This window comes from Artibeus jamaicensis, unplaced genomic scaffold, assembly GCF_021234435.1.
Source record: "Artibeus jamaicensis isolate MK-2021 breed Jamaican fruit bat unplaced genomic scaffold, CSHL_Jam_final contig_1526, whole genome shotgun sequence".
In the NCBI taxonomy this organism is placed as follows: Eukaryota; Metazoa; Chordata; class Mammalia; order Chiroptera; family Phyllostomidae; genus Artibeus; species Artibeus jamaicensis.
The window spans coordinates 744215-762463 of NW_026521297.1; the positions used below are offsets into that span (position 1 = coordinate 744215).

Sequence of the window (18249 nt, forward strand, 5' to 3'; positions counted from 1 at the left end):
ATTGCATTCCAGAGCCTGACGTGTAGTAAGCACTTAATACATTTCCTGAACAAAACCAGGTCTCAATAATGCACAGGGCCAACACTTCTTGGTGTTTTTTCAAGTTTAGACAAGGACTTCCTCTGTGCGTACAGAGGTTTTTCCCCTCTTCTAACACTGTGCTGCTCTCACTGGGATATGAAGAGGTGAGGCTCAGAAGGTCTTGTGCATACGAATAGTACTGTATCACAGATCAGTACTATTCAGTTCCCTGTGGGTACCAAGCAGGGACAGTCATTTATGTACACACATGGCCCCTCTCCTACTGGGCTAATTTCCTAGAGGGCAAGAATCTAGGTCTTTTTAAATGAATTATAGCCAAGGTCACAGGGCAAACTAGCAGTAGAGCTAATACTAGAACCAAAGTCATTTCTTGCCCTCAATGAACTTACAGTCTAATTGGTAAGAGAAGACTGATACCTGGAAGAGCTGATCCAGGTATCAGAGGAGTAGGTACAAACTCAGCCACAAAGAAGAGTCTCCAGAGGTCAGTTGCCCTGGATAAAGAGTATTCTGTCTTCCGTGGGGACGGCAGCTACAGCTATGTAGCGATGCCAAATCGTCAACTTCAAGTGCTCTCTCCTGGTGTCCGTGCCTAATGCCCTTATGCATGTCAAATAACTTATCTAGATTTTAGGGTCAGAAAGTATGGTCTCTGGAGTTGTACCCCCTAGCACATCCTCTCAAATGGCTGGTAACATATCTAATAAAGCAACTAAAAAACAGAATCCAGGCTGTTGGATTCTTTTTTTTTTCCTTTAAAGGAGGAATGACAAATTCAGAATATAGACTGGAATGGGGACAGCGTCCTCTGAATGGGGACAACTCTGCCACTCAAATGAAACTGATACAAGAAAAGCCCTAGAAGTTTACACGCATGGTCACGTGGTCTGCCATGTTGCGTGGTGGCACACCCTGGACTAACGGTAGCTGGTCTGATAGAAAAACCAAAAGATTCCACCAACCACGTTACTGCAGGCTTCCCCCCAAGGCACTTTCTTGCACTCCATATTCAACATTACGGCTTTCTGATTGGCAGTGACTCCCTCACATTTCCAACAGAGCTTCAAAAAGACCTTTCCGATTAAGCTACTTGCTCATGCCCCAAATGTATTCTTGGTTAACTGGTACTCCCCCTTCTGGCTTTGAAAAAGTCGAAGCCCAAGTTTAAGAGAAAACCTGAGGGTGTTTGTTCTTACTGGCAAAGTCTATTATGACACTGGCAAAGTGCAAATGCTTAGGCTTGTCCCCTTCAAGCTGGCAGCTGGTACTTTGACCCGGTCACTCACCCTCTCAGGGAACCTTTATTTTGGGAATCAGGAGGAATGGCATGAAGTCTCAGCCTTCCTAGCATCCCTAATCCTCTCGCATGATGGGGGGAAAAATAAAGAAAGGAAGGTTGTCCCCTCAGGGGCCTCTAATAAACTAATACCACAGCGTTTTGCTCTATAAAGGCATAACATCTAGCAAATCTGGGTCAATCCCCCTTGCTGTTTCAGACTGAATGGCCAATGAGACGGGGGGCAAAGAGGGCAGTGGGGGGGCTGTCTACTAGTTGAGGAAAGTTCTCACAAACGTCCTTCCTCACTCAACATTCACTGAACGTGGACTTACTAGCCTTACAGTTTTTACCTGCTCGCCTCCTCTCCAGCACTGGAGAAACCATATTCAGAAGGCCTTTCTCTGCAGAAGTGGAGGTGACTCCTGACTGAGCTGAAATACTCTGGGTCCTTACAAAGACACTGCAGTATCACTAGAGGTTGGAGGAGAACATGGTGGCTCAGTTAAGATCGGAGTAATTCCCTGATCTTTGAAAACAGATTTGGGTTGCCACTGTAATATATATATTTTTTTTAAGAGTAGGTATGCCATAAGCAAGGGCAGATAGTTATAGTCTATTTTTGTCACCAAACACACTATAGCAGTGCTTTGGGCTTAAAATAAATTGAGAAACAAATGATACCAGTTGAAAACAATTTCTCAAAGTCCCAGTCACTATTTCAGTGCCTCCATGTCTTGTCTGTCCTCTACTCAGCTGGACTCTGAAGCTAGAAACAAACAGCACCCTGTTGTTCTTAGGAGGCAGTGTGGGGAAATGGATTTTTCCCAGATAATAATCAAAGTCCTTCGTCCAAGAGGAAGAAATCGACCGGACTCACTGAGTGGTCCAAATATATGCCTGGCTACCAAATATTCCCATCTTTCTTGTAGACCGGAGTCTAAAAAACCCAGTGAAAGTGCAAGTCAGTGGACAGGGCTTCAAAATCTCGGCTCCTCCATTTAGTCACTACACTGGCTTGGGCAGGGTGTTTAATCTTAGAGAGATTAAACCCTGTTTTGTCATCTCTAAAACACAAAATTCTAAAAATTACTTCATTCAGACTTATGAGCGAGAGGGATGAAAAACTGACATGAAAGCCTGGTACCACACCCAGCACTCAGAGGCAGCAAAGCACAACCCTTCACACGATGTGAACAGCCCTGGCTCTGCCTCACTTTCTGCAGCAGCCATGCTAGGTTTCTTTAAACTTTTTGAACATGCCATGTCTTTGCAGCTCGGAGCACCATACTACTTTCTCCAAAGTTCTCCCCATGAAACCTCTATCCTCATTGACTCTGCCTGCCCCACCCTGTAAATCCCAGCTTTATATATTGTTTCTTTAAGGGAGCTTTCCCAGATATCCTAATTGAGATTAAAATGCCTTGGCACAGAACTCCACAGCATTCTGGTAACATTCAGAATGAACATAAGTACTTGTTTATCATCTGTCGTCCCTGTGACGTGAAGTAGATGAACACAAATGCTCACTAAATGCCTATGCATTGAATTGTTTCCTTCCTAAAAGAATGAATGAGCACTGGAGCAAAAGTATTGCTTTTAAAAAATAAAATCCGCCCTGGCTGGTGCAGCTCGATGGACTGAGCATGGGCCTGCGAACCAAAAGATCACGGTTCGATTCCCCATCAGGGCACATGCCTGGGTTGCAGGCCAGTTCCCAGTAGGGGATGCACCAGAAGCAACCATACATTGATATTTCTCTCCTTCTCTTCCCTTCTAAAGATAAATAAATAAAATAAAATAAAAATTAAAAAAAGAGTTAAAAAATAAATAAAAGATAAAATCCATGTAGGAATCAGAAAACCCAAGGTATTTATTTGGCCTCACAGCTCATTAAGTAGAACTAGCCTTTTGGAAGCATACACTGAGTCTTTCCTGAGAAGGTTACAAAGAGATCATATTTCATACCATTCAGCCTGTCTGTCAAAATGCAACATCCCTCTCTGGGGAGGGAGCAGCCCAATTCCCCAGCTGGTTTTTATTCACACTAGAAACTTTTAACTCCCGTTCTAGGCCTCACAAAATGAGAGCTGTGTCCACACAAAGCCACAACAACCAGCCAATTCACTGAATCCAATTAAATAAGCCAATTCACTTGCAGGGGGAATGGGACACACAAACTGTCAAACTGGCTACTTGCTGCCTTATAGACCAAACAATGTGTGATTGAATCAGTTTGCTTTTCAATAGGTTGTCTTGTCATGTGGTAGCTCCAGTGAGTGAAAGATTTTCTTTATCATTGTTTTTTTTTTTTTACACAAAAATAAGAGCACATAAGATAGAAGGGTAAATAACCAATAATGGCTTCTCTTTAATCTGTGGTCAAACACACTAAATTCAGCAATTCGAACCTGCCCAAAAGGCACATTTTGTGGAACAAGGCACCCCAGCCGGTTTTTGGCTTTAAAATAAGACCCTGCCGGTCCTGATTCCCCTCTTTGCAAACGCATGGCACTGGGAGACAGAGACCATGTGCAACAACAACTCTTTACAGACAAAGCATCTATTCATGGACCCCACTGAAGTGCAATCGTAGATTTTCAATTTCATTCAGCTGAGTGCGGAAGGCTCCCACTATGAGACTGGGTTGCTAAATGGTTCAGCTGGGAAAAGGACCCAGAATGAGAGTCAGCTCTACAGTCTGCACTTTCATTAGCAGAAATGAAAGCGAGTCCCTCACTCCAAGTCCAATTTTACAGTAAAGAGCTAATCTAGCAAATGAGCCAAGAGGCCGAGCAATTTCTCTTTCTCCACATCACTCTGGTACCCGGAGTGTAGTTTTTTGTTGTTGTTTGGACGGTTGCTCGAGTGAGTGCTGAAAAAGCAGCTAAGTAACACATGGGGTTAAAATTTGCACAAAAGGGCAGGATAATGTTGGTCCCCCAAGCCCACAGCTACACCAGACCAGTTTTCTCTTTTCTTTGAATAAAACGTGCATTTTTTCATCTTCTAGCTTTTCAATACCTTTCTCCAAGGTCTAGTTAAATAATGTCGTAACTAATGCTTAGCCAGCATGCAGTATGCTCAGTATTCTTTGTACATAATCTCATTCCATTCCCCACAACCCTATGAGGAAGGTACCACTCTGTTCTCCCCTTCTGCAGCAGAGATGTGGAGAGGTGAATCACCTGCCCAAAGTCCCAGCGAGGAAGTGGAGGACTTGGCATTTAGCCTTTCCCACCCCCACCCCCAGAGCCTGGGCTCCTAATCACACACTACACTACCTTAACCACCCCAACAGGGGATTTCTGCTCTGCCTCAACACAGCGCCCCCTGGGCAGACCACCTATTTTCTGTGTAGGTCTTGCTGGCTCAACTGGGTGTGTAGGTCTGGGCAAGAAGGACCCACGCCATCTCCCCCAGGGTTGTCTGGCATGCAGGAAGCACTAGGTGTGCTTTCCATTACCAACTGGCTCCCCCTCACTTCAAATAAATACTTATTGCTTTGTCATGCCAATAAAAATCAAAGGCCAAGTCCCCCACGTAGGGGCTGGCATGACATTCCCTGGCCCATGGTATCTTGCTTTTCCAGTAAAACAAGTGTCAGTCTATATTAATGGCAGCAATTTTAATTGGCAGTTTGCTCCAACCAGGAAAAGAATCAAAGCTTTGCTTATCTCTGCATTAAGATGACAAAGCAACTATACTCATTTCAAAGTGCCATTTTCCAAGACAGGAAAAGACAATTTCACCTTTTACTCACTCTTTCCAAAGGATACTCCTAAACTGACTTCTGGCACGCTATTGCTCTTGGGCCAGAGGTATCATTTTTATTTGACTCGAAGAGGTGTGGCCCACATAACTAAGATAGACGGAAAGGCAATCACTTCTTGCATGCTGAGCCAGCAACCCTGAGTAACAAAGTTCTTAGGTAAAAAGTGCTCGCTACCAGCATGAACGCAGCCATCTCTGAGGCTCACCATACCCAGCTGTTTTCTGCTGAGCCTACACGGTGTGGGCTCTTGAAAGCACGGCTTGTTTGGGAATGTGTTTTAAAAGCATTATTTTCAACAGGTATTAAAAATGTAGAGGTCACAAAAAACAGTTCTAATTCACAGCATGCTACTATTATGCTGCCATCCTAATTCCCAGGTGTGCAAACAGCCCCCCAAATTAGAAGACCATCAGCATTTCGAGAAGCTGTTCTGGCGCACAGGGAGTGGAGGAGGAAGGGAAAACGTTCAGAATGTCTGCATCCCAGTGTCATTCCACAGGAGAGCTTTAGGGAAATACCGGGAGGCAGGTCGGGCTTTCTCTGGCTTCATGCTTTCAATGGGTCTGTCCACTCCCAACCTTTGGAGAACAAAATACTGAAGGCAGATGAAGGAATCCAAGTGGAAAAACCAAACCAAGGGGAAACTGGACAGGAAAAGAACGCCTATGATATTTACTAGCACTCAGTTCAGAGTGAGAGGAGACAGAACACACAGTGACACTGCCCTGCCCCTTCCGGGCGTGGCAAATGCGGGACAGGGTTAGAACTCTCAGTGGTAAAGGTCCCTAGTTTCCACTTATGTACTTGAAGACCTTCTACTGATTTGTGTGTGCTAATAAAATAATTATCAATTTTTCCTAAAAAAATGCAGTAACCTTACGGGGAAGGGGAACAAGTGAGTGGCTGAGGCACACAATTTCAGATTCTGGTATTTCAGTGAAGGAAGAGCAAGCATATCGTCACTGACTTGGCCACTTGTCAGGACACTTGGCAAATTCAACACTGTCTGCTCATTTTGGTAATTATTAATTATCATTTTGAACAAAGACAACTTGGGCTGTCTATCTAAGGTCTCACCATTGAGAGCTGCCAATAGTAGCTACCAGAAACACTGCTTACTTTTTTATAAGTCAAAGAGTATACACACCCACAGAGTAGATTTTTAATTTTTACCAGAGTTAAGTTGTCCCTGAAAACCATCATCATCAATCGACTCTCACTGAGACACTCTGCAAGCCATTCCTATGATTCATTTCTAAACTGACGTCTTACCTTAGTGTTTCTTCTTAGACTGCGAAGAATATTCCTCCTCCGTGGGTCTTCATCCGTTTCATACGGAATGACAGCATTGTCCCCTTTATAACCCTGGGATGCTTGGTCCTCCTCTTTCTTCCGGATGGGCCCCAGCTCATCATCGCTCCCCACACTGAAGCTGGTTCGGTAACTAGCAAACCTCCCCAGCCGGCTGCATCTCGTCCTGTATAGCACTGGCTTGCTCACGATGGATACTTTGCGGCCTCGCTCTAAAGAGCTGGTGTCCATTTCGCTGTCGGAACCATTCCCACTGCCGTTAGACTGGGCTTTGTTGATATTCCGAATGGTGATGATCTTGCCTTGGGTGCTGTCATGGGGCACAGAGTATATGTTTTCTTCTTCATTCCTCGGCTTGACCACAGCATCCATGGGTTCGGCATAATCAGAAGGATCGAACCCATCCGGAGGTAACCAGGTGCTAGAAGACAGAGACTTCCTCTGCCCATCTCTATGGCCTTGGTCTAAGTAAGACAGATCCCCCTTCGTAATTTCAAAATGGACAGGAGGCTTTGGTTTGACTGGTGGAGGTACTTTGTTGTTCAGTTTACTCTCAAAGTTGCTCATGATGAAAGACAGCCCATCATTTACCTCCAGTTCCATAGAGAGCTTAGAATGGTCTTTGGACAGGGAGGGCAGTGGTGTGTCTTCTCGAAATAGGCCGTAAGAAGGGGGCTCAATATCCTCTTCCGAATCCTGCAGGTTTGAGTTGCAGAGTGGGGAGCCCGCCCGGGGGGAGTTAAACACCTCCTCTGTGGTGCTGCAGGCCTCGGCAACATTATCGTACATATGAGTGGCCTCGATGATGTTCTTTTTCTCCACCACATCTTTAAAAAACGGGTGGAAGAGCTCAAGTTTATGCTGGGGTTGGCTACAGGGGATGCTTGTGAATCTGCCATCAATTTCTTGAGCAATCTCTTCCCCCTCGGTCAGCTGCTCCCTACTTAAGTCATTGTCCAAGACATCTATAGCGCCGTCAGTGAGTGCAACCAGCTGAACGGGGATAATATCCTGCACTTCACAAAGAAAGGCACGTAACATAGCCAAGGAGGCCTTACGTTTGGCTGAATAAAAAACAATGTACCCATGGACCAACCGGCTTTTTCTGACGCTAAACGAGGAATGGTATGAAAGAATAGACAGTTCAATGCGCTTCTTGTGTAGTCCGATTGGTAGTTCAAGTAAAACAGAGTTGTTGCTTCCACAATGCGAAGATTTGCAGGTTTGGGACTGAAGGACAGGAAAGAGTATGTCGTCTGCACTAAAAGGATCTCCACACATCAGACACATGACAATTCTCAGGTCAACATCGGCCAGATCTTTGATGCTGGCGGTAGAACTGACCAGGTTTAAGTTACGCTTAGAGTCCAAGAGTCCTTTCAAAACTTGACTGATTTGTTTTTCGTTAATGTTGCGCCCATAACCGATGCCAGCAGAAGCGGGGTCCAGAAAGACACACTGAAGTTTGCTAGCAATCTGCTGACCTTGTTGGATTAAGCTGTGCAGGGTCTCTCCACTGGTGTCTCCTCTTTTGTTAACCAAAATTAACGTCAGGGGGAGATGGACTAGGTGATTATCTCTCCTGCCGAGTGTGGACTCTCTACTCTTCTCTATGCTCTCCACCACGTAGGACAGAGACTCCTTTGAATTATAGAGGCAGAGACATCCATGGGGCTGAAATGTTGGCGTCTGAAAAGAGTTCACTGGAAGCCTGACATTCCCTTCTATTGGCCTCAGGGAAAGCTCATACATTTTACCATCTATCACATACTTGTCATCATTTGTACAAAGAGCTCGAATCTCATTGGCCAACTCTCGGGCAAGACCATCTTTGCCCAAGATAACCAAGTTAATTCGATCAATGTTGGGGTCAGAGAGTGAATTTTTCTGATTCCGGTCACATGGCCGGATAAACCGAGAACTAATTAAGTGCTCAATCTTAGCATCCACACAAGCCGGGCAGCTAGGACACGTTTCCTTTGTTGGGTGGTACACAAAATGAATGTGCTTCAGAATAAGGGCATCGCGCTCCGCTTGGAGCTTCTGTAATGCTTTAAATCGCTGTTCCTCTCCCAGAACATCCTGAATGACCCCCATTTTCTCCTTGCTGGGCTTTGCATCCAGCTCCAGCTCATAGAACAATTCTGAATATTCCAGAAGCAGCTCCTGGAACTCTTCCTTGGCTCTGTCTATAATCTGCTTTTGGTGTTTGCCATAGATATCCATATATACAGATTCTTCCAGCCACTGGTAGAAATCTTCATTCATGATGAAACTACGGGCCTCTTCCCAGGGCTTTCCGGGAGTTATGAAAGGCGAGGTCTCCAAGTTTTCTTTAAATGCTCTTCTCATCTCAGCTCTTTTCCTCTCGTTCCGTAGTTTCTCTAAGTGGGTCTCATACAGCTGCTCTGCAGGAACTGTATCCATTAAATCAAAGGGAATCCGCTCGTTCTCCATGTTGTCAATGTGGCTGGTGGCATCCCATGGGGTCTCCTCAAGTACAACAAACCACTTCAAGAACTCTGACTTGGTCTCCAAGAGTTTTTTGGCTTTTATGCAGCTTAGGTGGTCTATTTCATCTAGATTAGGTATAAGAGCTTCAAAAGCTAACGGCAGGGCTGCCAGGTACAACTTCCTTCTGCGCTCAATATGCTCGTGCTTGAGGCGGTGGATGTGCTGGAGAAATAGCTTCCTGGCTTTCTGAGTCCCTTCCAGGTAGACATAGTCCTGGTACTCGGGAGAGGCCTGCATCTTTCGGCTGACACTTAGCCAATTCTCGTTGTGATTTTTCACAATGCGACTCACCAGCCACTCATATTTGTCTTTTGCCGTAGCTATCTGCTGACTCTGCTGCTTGAGAGCTTCAAAGTAAGGAATGATTTTCGTCTTTCCCCGACTTTTATCAATGAGTTGCACTAAGGTGCTAAAAGCCAAGTCCACATTTACGTTGGATCTTGCTGAGGTCTCCACAACCTGGAGGTTCTTTTTGCTTAAGGCAAAAGTATGTGCATCTCTAATGTACCGCTCAACGCCCTCGTCACACTTAGTCAGGACCACCACTATGGGTTTTTTTGTTTTTGCAAGCTGATTGTATAGATTGGAGACAAACTTGAGCTGGTCATCAAAGTTCCTATTCATGCCCCTGCTAACGTCAATACCAAGAAGAAAACCATCAATTAGCAGCTTTCCATCTGGCATTTGTTTCTGCTCAAAGTCCTGCTCCAGCCCCAGCTGGTCAGTGCAAAAGTACATGAGTTTTTCAGCCGATGCCAGCTTGGTCGCAGCAGCTCTCTTGATATAGGGCTGCAGGGCCGTGCTTCGATGAGGTTGAAAAGTTTGATCATCGATGAATTCAGTCTGCTCCACGATGTGCATCTTACATTCCATGCAATCCTCCAGGGATCGGCTAACTTCTCCCCAGTACAGAAAGTGGTCATTGTTGACCACTCGCCCACCAAAGTCACTGGTGCTGAGGACAGAGGTATGGTCCAAGTGAAATTCATCAGCACTTGGGCGCACAAAGCGGTTGCACAGACAGGACTTCCCAATGCCACACTGGCCCTTCTCCTTCTCCGTCCCAGACAATCCCACCACACTGATGTTGTAGGTGGGAATGCGGACATCTTGCTTTCTTGCCATCATCATCGTCGACACATCCTGCCACGATCAGCCACTTCCGAGATCAGATTAGTGTTTTCCAGTGGACCTGACGGCTTCCCAGCATTATCAGTGGGGGCCGGCAGCCCACACAGCCAAAGTGTCAGGTCCCATAGTGTTTGTATACCAGTACAAGGTCAGTTTTTGTCACTTTTCATCACCAAATAGCCAACATTTCTTCCTAGATGGGGAAAAAATAGAAAACCATCAGCATCATCATTTTGGAACCCAATTATAATCAATGAACTATAGCAAAAATTGATGTTCTTATTCAACGAATACTCACAGTAAACACTGAATGTGCGAGGCCTAATGCTGGGTGAAGATGTAGGGGTGATGAGTAAGACTGACATGGAAGGACCCTCAGAGAGGGACAATGTTATCTAACGGAGGAAGATACATAAGTAAGCAGGTGTGCTACGTGCTAAAACAAGGGTTTGAGGGCTCCTTGGAAAAACATCTGATCCCAGGGCTAGGGCAGGGTTGGTACAAGATAAGCATGGAACGTATTGTTCTGCAAGAAAGGAAGTGCTCGCAAAAATGATAGGGCGCCTCACAAGGATGCGGGCGCAAGTCAAAGGGGCTTCCTAAGGTCGTATCTGGGACAAGCTGAGCACCAAAACAATTAAGTACAGTAACAAATCATGACCCACTGCAAAAAAAATAGAAACCTTCAGGTCACACTACTGGGTCAGACAAGAATCATCACTTAGGGAAATTTTGAGGAGGAACAGGGCATTTGCATGGAATTGAGGTGTCCTCTGAAAGACCACTCATTAGATGCAAAGGGAAGAATTTTTAAAAACCCACTAATTATACAGTGGAGAAAGTAGGCGACACTTTGGGTAATAAAAATTATCATCAACAAAGAGGGCTGGAAGGACGTCACAGACCTCAGCTGTGATCCCCCAGGAGGATAATCTCTCTGCAGTGTGAGGGCCTAGAATCCATTGGTGCATCCGAATCACAAGGAGACATAAAAAAACACAAAATGAGCAAGATTCTGTTTAAGAAATGGGGGCCACACTATACTTTTCAAAAGACATCAATGTCATCATTGACAGAGAATGGCTATGCAAACATTACAGATTAAGAGAGGCTAAAGAAACGCCCTTACTAAAAAGAAAAAAAGGAAAAAGAAAAAAAAAGAAACCGCCTTATTGAATGCAATCACCTGACCCTAAGCTGAATTTGGCTCCAGAAGGGGGGGGTGGGGACCACAGAGGACATTATTAGATCAATGAACAACACTGGACTATAACAAAACATCAGATAAAAGTAGTTTATCAATGTAAATGTATGAAGTTGGTAACTATCATGTGAGAGAACAGCCCCACTCTTAGGATATACACTCAAGTATTTTGGGAAAAAAAGGCCATAATGTACTTGATAGTCCAGAAAAAAACATTAGGTATATATAGAGAGAAAGAATGCAAATAAAACATTAACAACAGGTGAATTTGGGCAAAGTGTATATTTCTTTGTGCTATTTTAATTTTTGCAACCTTCTACAAGCCTGTAGTTATTTCCAGATAAGTTGTTTTTGTGAGGGTGTGAATGTGGAGTGGTTTCCCTGACAAAAACATAAGCCTTGGGAGGACAAGGCGCACCCCTGCCTTGCTCACCTCTGCGCCCTCAGCCTGTGACACAGCGCTTGACACAGACACTCACAGAGAGAGTGACTAGAGTCCCCAAAGACTTGTCCCCAAAGACAAGCCCACCCTTTCAGATTTAGGAAAGCCTTTCTGAAAGAAAAGCTTTCCATCTCAGGTGAGACCTGAAGCAGGAGAAATGAAATGTGCAAAGACTCCTCCCTCCCCAGAAAAAAAAGGGGGAACAACGTGTGAAACAAGTGTGTGCAGGGAGGAGACGGGTGAGCTATGTTAGCCAGTGAGCAGGGGCCCGGTTACGCCACTTAACAAAGAGTTTGGATTCCCCCTGAAGGTTATGGAAGCACAGGCAGTGGCTGAAAAGTGGCACTGCACAGGATTTAAAGTCTGAATAGATGAAGTAACGCGGTGTTATGACGTCTTACAAAGTCCTTAACAACCTTCCAGCTGAAGTAAGTCAAATGTGTAGTCTTTGGCTGCCCCTACAGAAATGGTCTTTTGGCTACTATTGTTTTGGTTTTGTTTTTTTTAAGATGGGGAGGATGGAGGGAGAGAATCATTGACGTGAAAGAAAAACATCGATTGGTTGTCTTCTGTACATGCCCCAACTGTGGACTGAACCCACAACCCAGGGCATGTGCCTAGACTAGGAATCGAACCAGCAACCCTTCGGTCTGTAGGATGACACCCAACCCACTGAACCACAACAGCAGTGGCCTTGCTACTACTGTTTATACTGCACTGCCGTCTATTTAGATGCGCAAATATGACTTTGTAATTGCTGAACCTGCAGCCAAATGACGAGTCTCCTGAGATCTCCCAAAGAGGAGAATTCAAAATAAACAAACAGAACAATTTTCTTCTGAATCTCATTTATGAAGGAACACAGTATTTCCATAACTTTAATATGTTTTTGTGGCCTAGTTCATAAGAATCGTCCTAGGAAGTCAGACCACCACATGTTACTCTGAGACAGGGGGGCAATGAATGGGAGAGCACAGCTGTCCTCTATGATAACTTCACAGGCCTTTCCCAAACAACCATATCTTCCTTTGATAGCTCAGAAAGCCAAACCCTCTATGGAAACGAAATGTGGCTAGATGTGGTATGTGACATTTTCAAACAAAAAAGCTCAGGGACTGTGGGGCAATCGCCTCCTGATAATCTACTGGCGTGCTCCTAAAGAAGGCAAGTTCCAGGAGCAAGCAGGCATCCGCGGGAGAGACACAACAAACCTTCCCCTCCCCAAACCTCCCAGGGGACCGCTTACCTAAGTGAAATGATAAGATGCTTACCGACACCTAAATAAAGCATGTTTATACATACCCTCTGGAACACCTGAAAAGGAAAGCTGTGAACAAAATGTAGGTGCTTTTGCACAAATACAATTTTGTTTCTGCCCGTGAGGAAATGGGGTTTAATGGAGCCTCAGACGGGAATGTTGATAAAGGTTTCAGGCAGTCAAGGGTGCTGCTCCCATAACAGGGCTCTGCTCTATCAGTTCTTCACCCCTGGGTCTGGCAGGACTCAAGGCCACCCACTTGACCATTCTTGAAATGCAACTTGGTGACATGGGTCCTACTTCAGGTGACTGCTGCACGCACCTGGCAAATCAGTCCACTTATTGTCTGTAAAGTGGGCCGAATCATCTCCCTTCATAGAAATCTCAGGAAAGCCCACCCCAAACTGTTCATAAAACTCAAGACATAAAGATATTGACTCAATTTTGAACTAAACTAAAATGTATTTATTATCCATTCAACACCTATTTAGTTATATTTTTTAAATGGCATGTACTCTGTGTAGTCCATTGAAGTCAAAGTCTCAGTTATCTGAAGAAAGCTACAGAAAGCAACATTCTGGACTCAAGAATGTAGCAACTGATTATTTTAAACCCAGAATGCTGACTTTTAAAAGCTACAAAAAAGAAAAAAGGCAAAAATGCTGGCATAGGAGTGGTTAATTTTTGGACACCTGGTAACTTTCTACTTGTTAGAAACCTAATAGGTTTCCTGGTATAAGTATGCTCTTCTTACAAATCCGTCTTTGATGTCTGGATAATGCAGTTTTACTAGTTCCTCAATTGGACTGAATTACACAGTAAACAAAGCCTGTATAAATCTAAAAACGCCTCAAACACTTGGTTTAAAGGAAATAACCTTAAGTGCTTGGTCACAAACACATTCAACTTTTCTAAGAGGTGAATAAAAGAATTAGCTGAGTCACTGAATTTAATGATCTGAAGACCATGAAGGAAGAGAAAGAAGACGACAAAGCATGTCCAAGACTTCGCAACGTCTTTAACTGAAATTGGATGGGAACTGGGATTCTTAGCAGGCAACTAAGCTTCTCGAACAGCAAAATCTCCGTTCTAATAATCTGCCAATACTAATAATCTTTTTTAAAACCAAAGAGTTACAGCGGACTGGGGGGGGTATTCTTTAAAACAGTAAAACAGTAACTCCTTTTATCTTTGGGCTTTACAGAACTACTTATATTAAAAAAAGAAAAACACTTAACATTCAAGTAGTTGGCCATAAGTCAACCACTTGAGAAAGGAAAATAATTCAGGAGTATTTTCAGTTCTTTATCACAGATATATGTCACAAAAACATAATGCAAACATATAAGACCTTTTTTAGAGCCTGTCACCTGAGTCCTGGAGCTGTTTATTGGATGTGTCTAACCAAGACACCAGCTCCCCAAATGGGTGTCTCAGCTGGAAGGCGGGAGGAGGATGTTTTCTTTTTTAACACCTCGACAGAACACCCAGGGCAAGAAGTGGTAACATTCCCAGGATGGTGCGCCTATCACAGCGCACAGAAATGCCACTGCGATCCAGCATGACTATGGCTGCTGAAGTGCCTACTGTCAGCAACTCTGTCAGTGCTTTCCCCTCCCACCCACAACCTCATGCCCTACCCCAGAGGAAACGTGTTTGGGGCTGTGGGATCTGGGATGCTTCGTGACACACACACAGGTCTACCACCATTACCCACAACCAAAACCACCATCTCTCCCAACGAGAGCAGTCAAGAAATTCTGAAAACGAATTTATTTCCAAACAACCACATATAGAACACCACCAAACTAGTAATACTATAATATTATTTACTAAGGAAATAATTTCATAGGGGGCAGCTAGCAAAGGAAGAAAACACTTGTTACCATAATTTTTCTTAATCCCAACAGGGCAAAAAAGAATGGAACTATATGCACTGTAACTAAAAGAAAACAGCATTTTCTAAACCTTATGCTTCTCAACATAAATTTTTGAAATGCGTTTTCTAAGCTATGAGTTATCGTCACCAGCTGGTTAAAATGTTTGCATTAACTAGATATATGATAAGATTCACAGCTATAAGAGAGAAGAGAAAAATGAAGGGCTCTAACTAGGGAACATTTTCCCTGTAAGAGAAACTCCTTCAGCAGAATTTTCTAGAGGAATTTACTTTCCAAATGAGCCAGGAAGGATGGAATATAAAAGCTGAAGTAAGAGAACATTATTCTATGGTCTGCTGAACTGCTGAATTTAAACAAAATATTCTCTGAAGTCCCAATGTATCCATTTTCATATCAATAAGCATTAAAGAAAATTTTCTTAGGGTTTTGGGTTGTTTTTCATTATAAATGTTAAGACACATTAGAGATAAAAAGTTGGAAGTGGTGTCCAAGGTCCTTATTCACCCAATTCATTCACCTGTAAAATTCAAATGAATATATAAAAATATTTAAGTTAGGGATATGCACAAATGATATGTCAGCATATTTAGCTGTAAATAGGAATGATCATCTTTACAAGCCTGACTGATACAGAGTCTTCATCTCCGTGTGACTTCTGTCGAAAGGTGAAGCAACACCCTTCCTTCTGCTCATCCCTTTACCACGTGAGAAGTATGACGTCCAACTCAACAAGCACGGCAATGGAGCCTCTCCTACTGAACGGAAGACAACAGATGGTCCCAGCTACAGAGCAGCTGACTGTCTCCTTCCCTTGTGGTACTTCAGGAGTTGAGCATTTTTGCATTACTCTAGTCTCTAGTCTTTAGAACTGAGATCTGAGCTGTCCACCAACCAAATCAAATACAGATTCTGAGACAGATGTGTGACGAAACAAAGAATGGGGCACTGATGGGAATCTTGTCATTTACTTGAGATGCGATGCTGTTACTTAAACATAACTACATCACAAGACAATAAATGGCACAGACCATTTCCTGGGGTCTAGAGAAAGGAAGAGATTAAGCTCCGGGGTGGTTGGGGAAGCTGGCAGAGCTAAAGTAGAATTCGAATCGGTAGACAGAAGACTGGCAGGGCTTGGAGAGAGAGCCCAAGCCTAAACACATGGAAGGGCATGAAAATGGTGACCAAGAGAGAAGAGCACCAAAGACGTTTGGGGACAGACTGACTGGAATGGAGTTTTCATGCACAGGAAGTAAAAGACAAAAAGGGCAGCTGAGGCTCAGACTATGAAGTACTTCATCTCTGAGAATCTAATATGAAAATAATCTTTTATCCCATCAATGTTATGCACTGTGGTAACACTTCTACCTCAACAAATCAACATAGTCTATAAGAAGAGGTTCATTTACATAAAAGAAAACTCTATTTGAATATGGCCATTAAATCCTACCTTTCAGTCCAATGCAAATTAAAATAACAACCCAAGGAAGGGGGCAGAAAACCATGGATTTACAAAGGAAGCAAAGAGTAAATGATATCTGCCCAGAATAGTCCTGGTGGCTGCTCCCACCAGTACAGGCTACACGCACCTACTCCAACGCGGTGTAGGAGGGAGGATTTACTCATGGCCACGGAATCTCTCTCTATCCCTAGGGCTCAGAATACAGGAAATCTTTGAAATGGGTCATCTGGATCTTTGGAAAGACTGATTTAAGTGTTTAACCATCTGGTCTTGAAACATGGAATCTCACGCAACAGATGGGCTATTCTTGGACACTGGGCATGTGTGTGGGTTCGGCTCATTGTACCTTCTGCTAACTCAATGGACAGCATTCTCCAGAGAGCCGACGAGACACACACAAAGGCTCAAAAAGAATTTTCAAGAACTGATAACTCAGATGTTCGCTTTGAAAATAATCTGGCCTTCAGTTAGTTTTTTAAAGAGCAGCTAGGAAAGAGTGTCTGACAAGCCATTTATAATTTTTGCAAATGTCCTTTCCTGCGCCACTCAATTCATTCCACTCTTGCCCCCAGCCCAAGCTCTGGCAAAATCACCTCTGAATTCCAGCGTAGAAAAACAGAACTCCGCTGCTATCTTACCACCCGAGCCGGCCCCCACGGAACAAAGCAAGCAGCCCACTTTCACCCAAACACAGTTCTCATGCTCTGAGGTGTATAGAACTCTATGAGTCCATCCCAAAGAAACAAAATTTCTAAGCCAAGTTATTCACAGGATGAAATCAAATTCCCCTGATGAATGAAGGGGGCTGCTTTCAGCAAAAGCACTTCCTTGAACTTTATCCTCAGCAGCTTTCTACCAGGTAGCTCTGGAGTTCTAATCAAGCTATCTGATCAAAGCAACTAGAAACAAAGGCAAAACCAAAGGCTGAGAACTCTTTCTCCTTGATGCACTGCAATTTCTCTGGCTTATCTATGTTAAGAAAAACATGATTTCTGATAAGCTGTAAAAATATTCCACACCACAGAAAATGCAAAACCAAGGCGAATTTGAAACTGAAGGCACTACGGTAAGCCTCGGTATCACAGGCTCTCCACCATTAACACCGTGAGCTGAGATTCTTACCGAACCAAGACACGAAAACATAGCTGGGTCTTACCTTTGAAGTTTCTGGTGTTCAGATAAATTTTATATTGATTTTTGAAATGGTAAAGAACACATAAAATTATTTCAGCTGTTATTTCTGAGTACTTACAATCTACTCAGTTTTTTTAACCTCTTGGTAGAAAAGAAGTCCTTTTTGAAAGAATGTTTTCCATAAACATTTCTCTGAATATGCAAGTGGAGGCACTGTCCAGCCGAATGTGCTTTGCAAACACAGGACAGTGCTGAAGAAACAGGCATTTCTGTCAATTGGGAAAAACAGGTCAGCTTATTTTCAAGTCCAACAGTAAGCCTTCCTATTCTATTCCCTGATGGCATTCTAAGATGACATGAGAATTTCAGCCCATTATTTCTAAATATTCCTCACTACTCATTTGCATTATTCTATAAATTGCCAGTTCTAAAACAGGCGACTGCAAGTAATAAAAGTTATGCCACATGTATGAATTTTAAAGGAGTGGTTTTCTTTTATTTAATGTACCTGCATGGACAATAAGAACAATGGTCATACAGAAACAGAACAAACAAAGCCAACTTTAAGTCCAGCAATCTGAGTAGGGAACGATTTGGACCGACAGATTAAAGAACTGATTCAGGACTCACACCAGCCAAATCAATACTCAGATTCCTTCTTCCCATTTTCTGGCCTCCACACGTACTTACACACTTGCCCTGTTTTGAATGACACTAAAAACAGAGGTCTGACACCAATCCAAAAGAACATATGCACCCCAATGTTCACAGCAGCACAATTTACAATAGCCAAGTGTTA

The 18249-nt window shown here is 43.6% G+C and overlaps 1 protein-coding gene across 1 annotated transcript in view; it reads right to left on the reverse strand.

The window, feature by feature from the left end:
- ARHGAP35 (Rho GTPase activating protein 35) overlaps positions 1 to 18249 on the reverse strand; it is a 118057-nt gene that overhangs the window by 63518 nt on the left and 36290 nt on the right. Inside the window, exon 2 of the mRNA XM_037155097.2 lies at positions 6366 to 10242. Within this exon, the coding sequence (XP_037010992.2) occupies positions 6366 to 10049 (3684 nt within the window). The 5' untranslated portion in view covers positions 10050 to 10242. The remainder of the gene's footprint in view (positions 1 to 6365; positions 10243 to 18249) is intronic.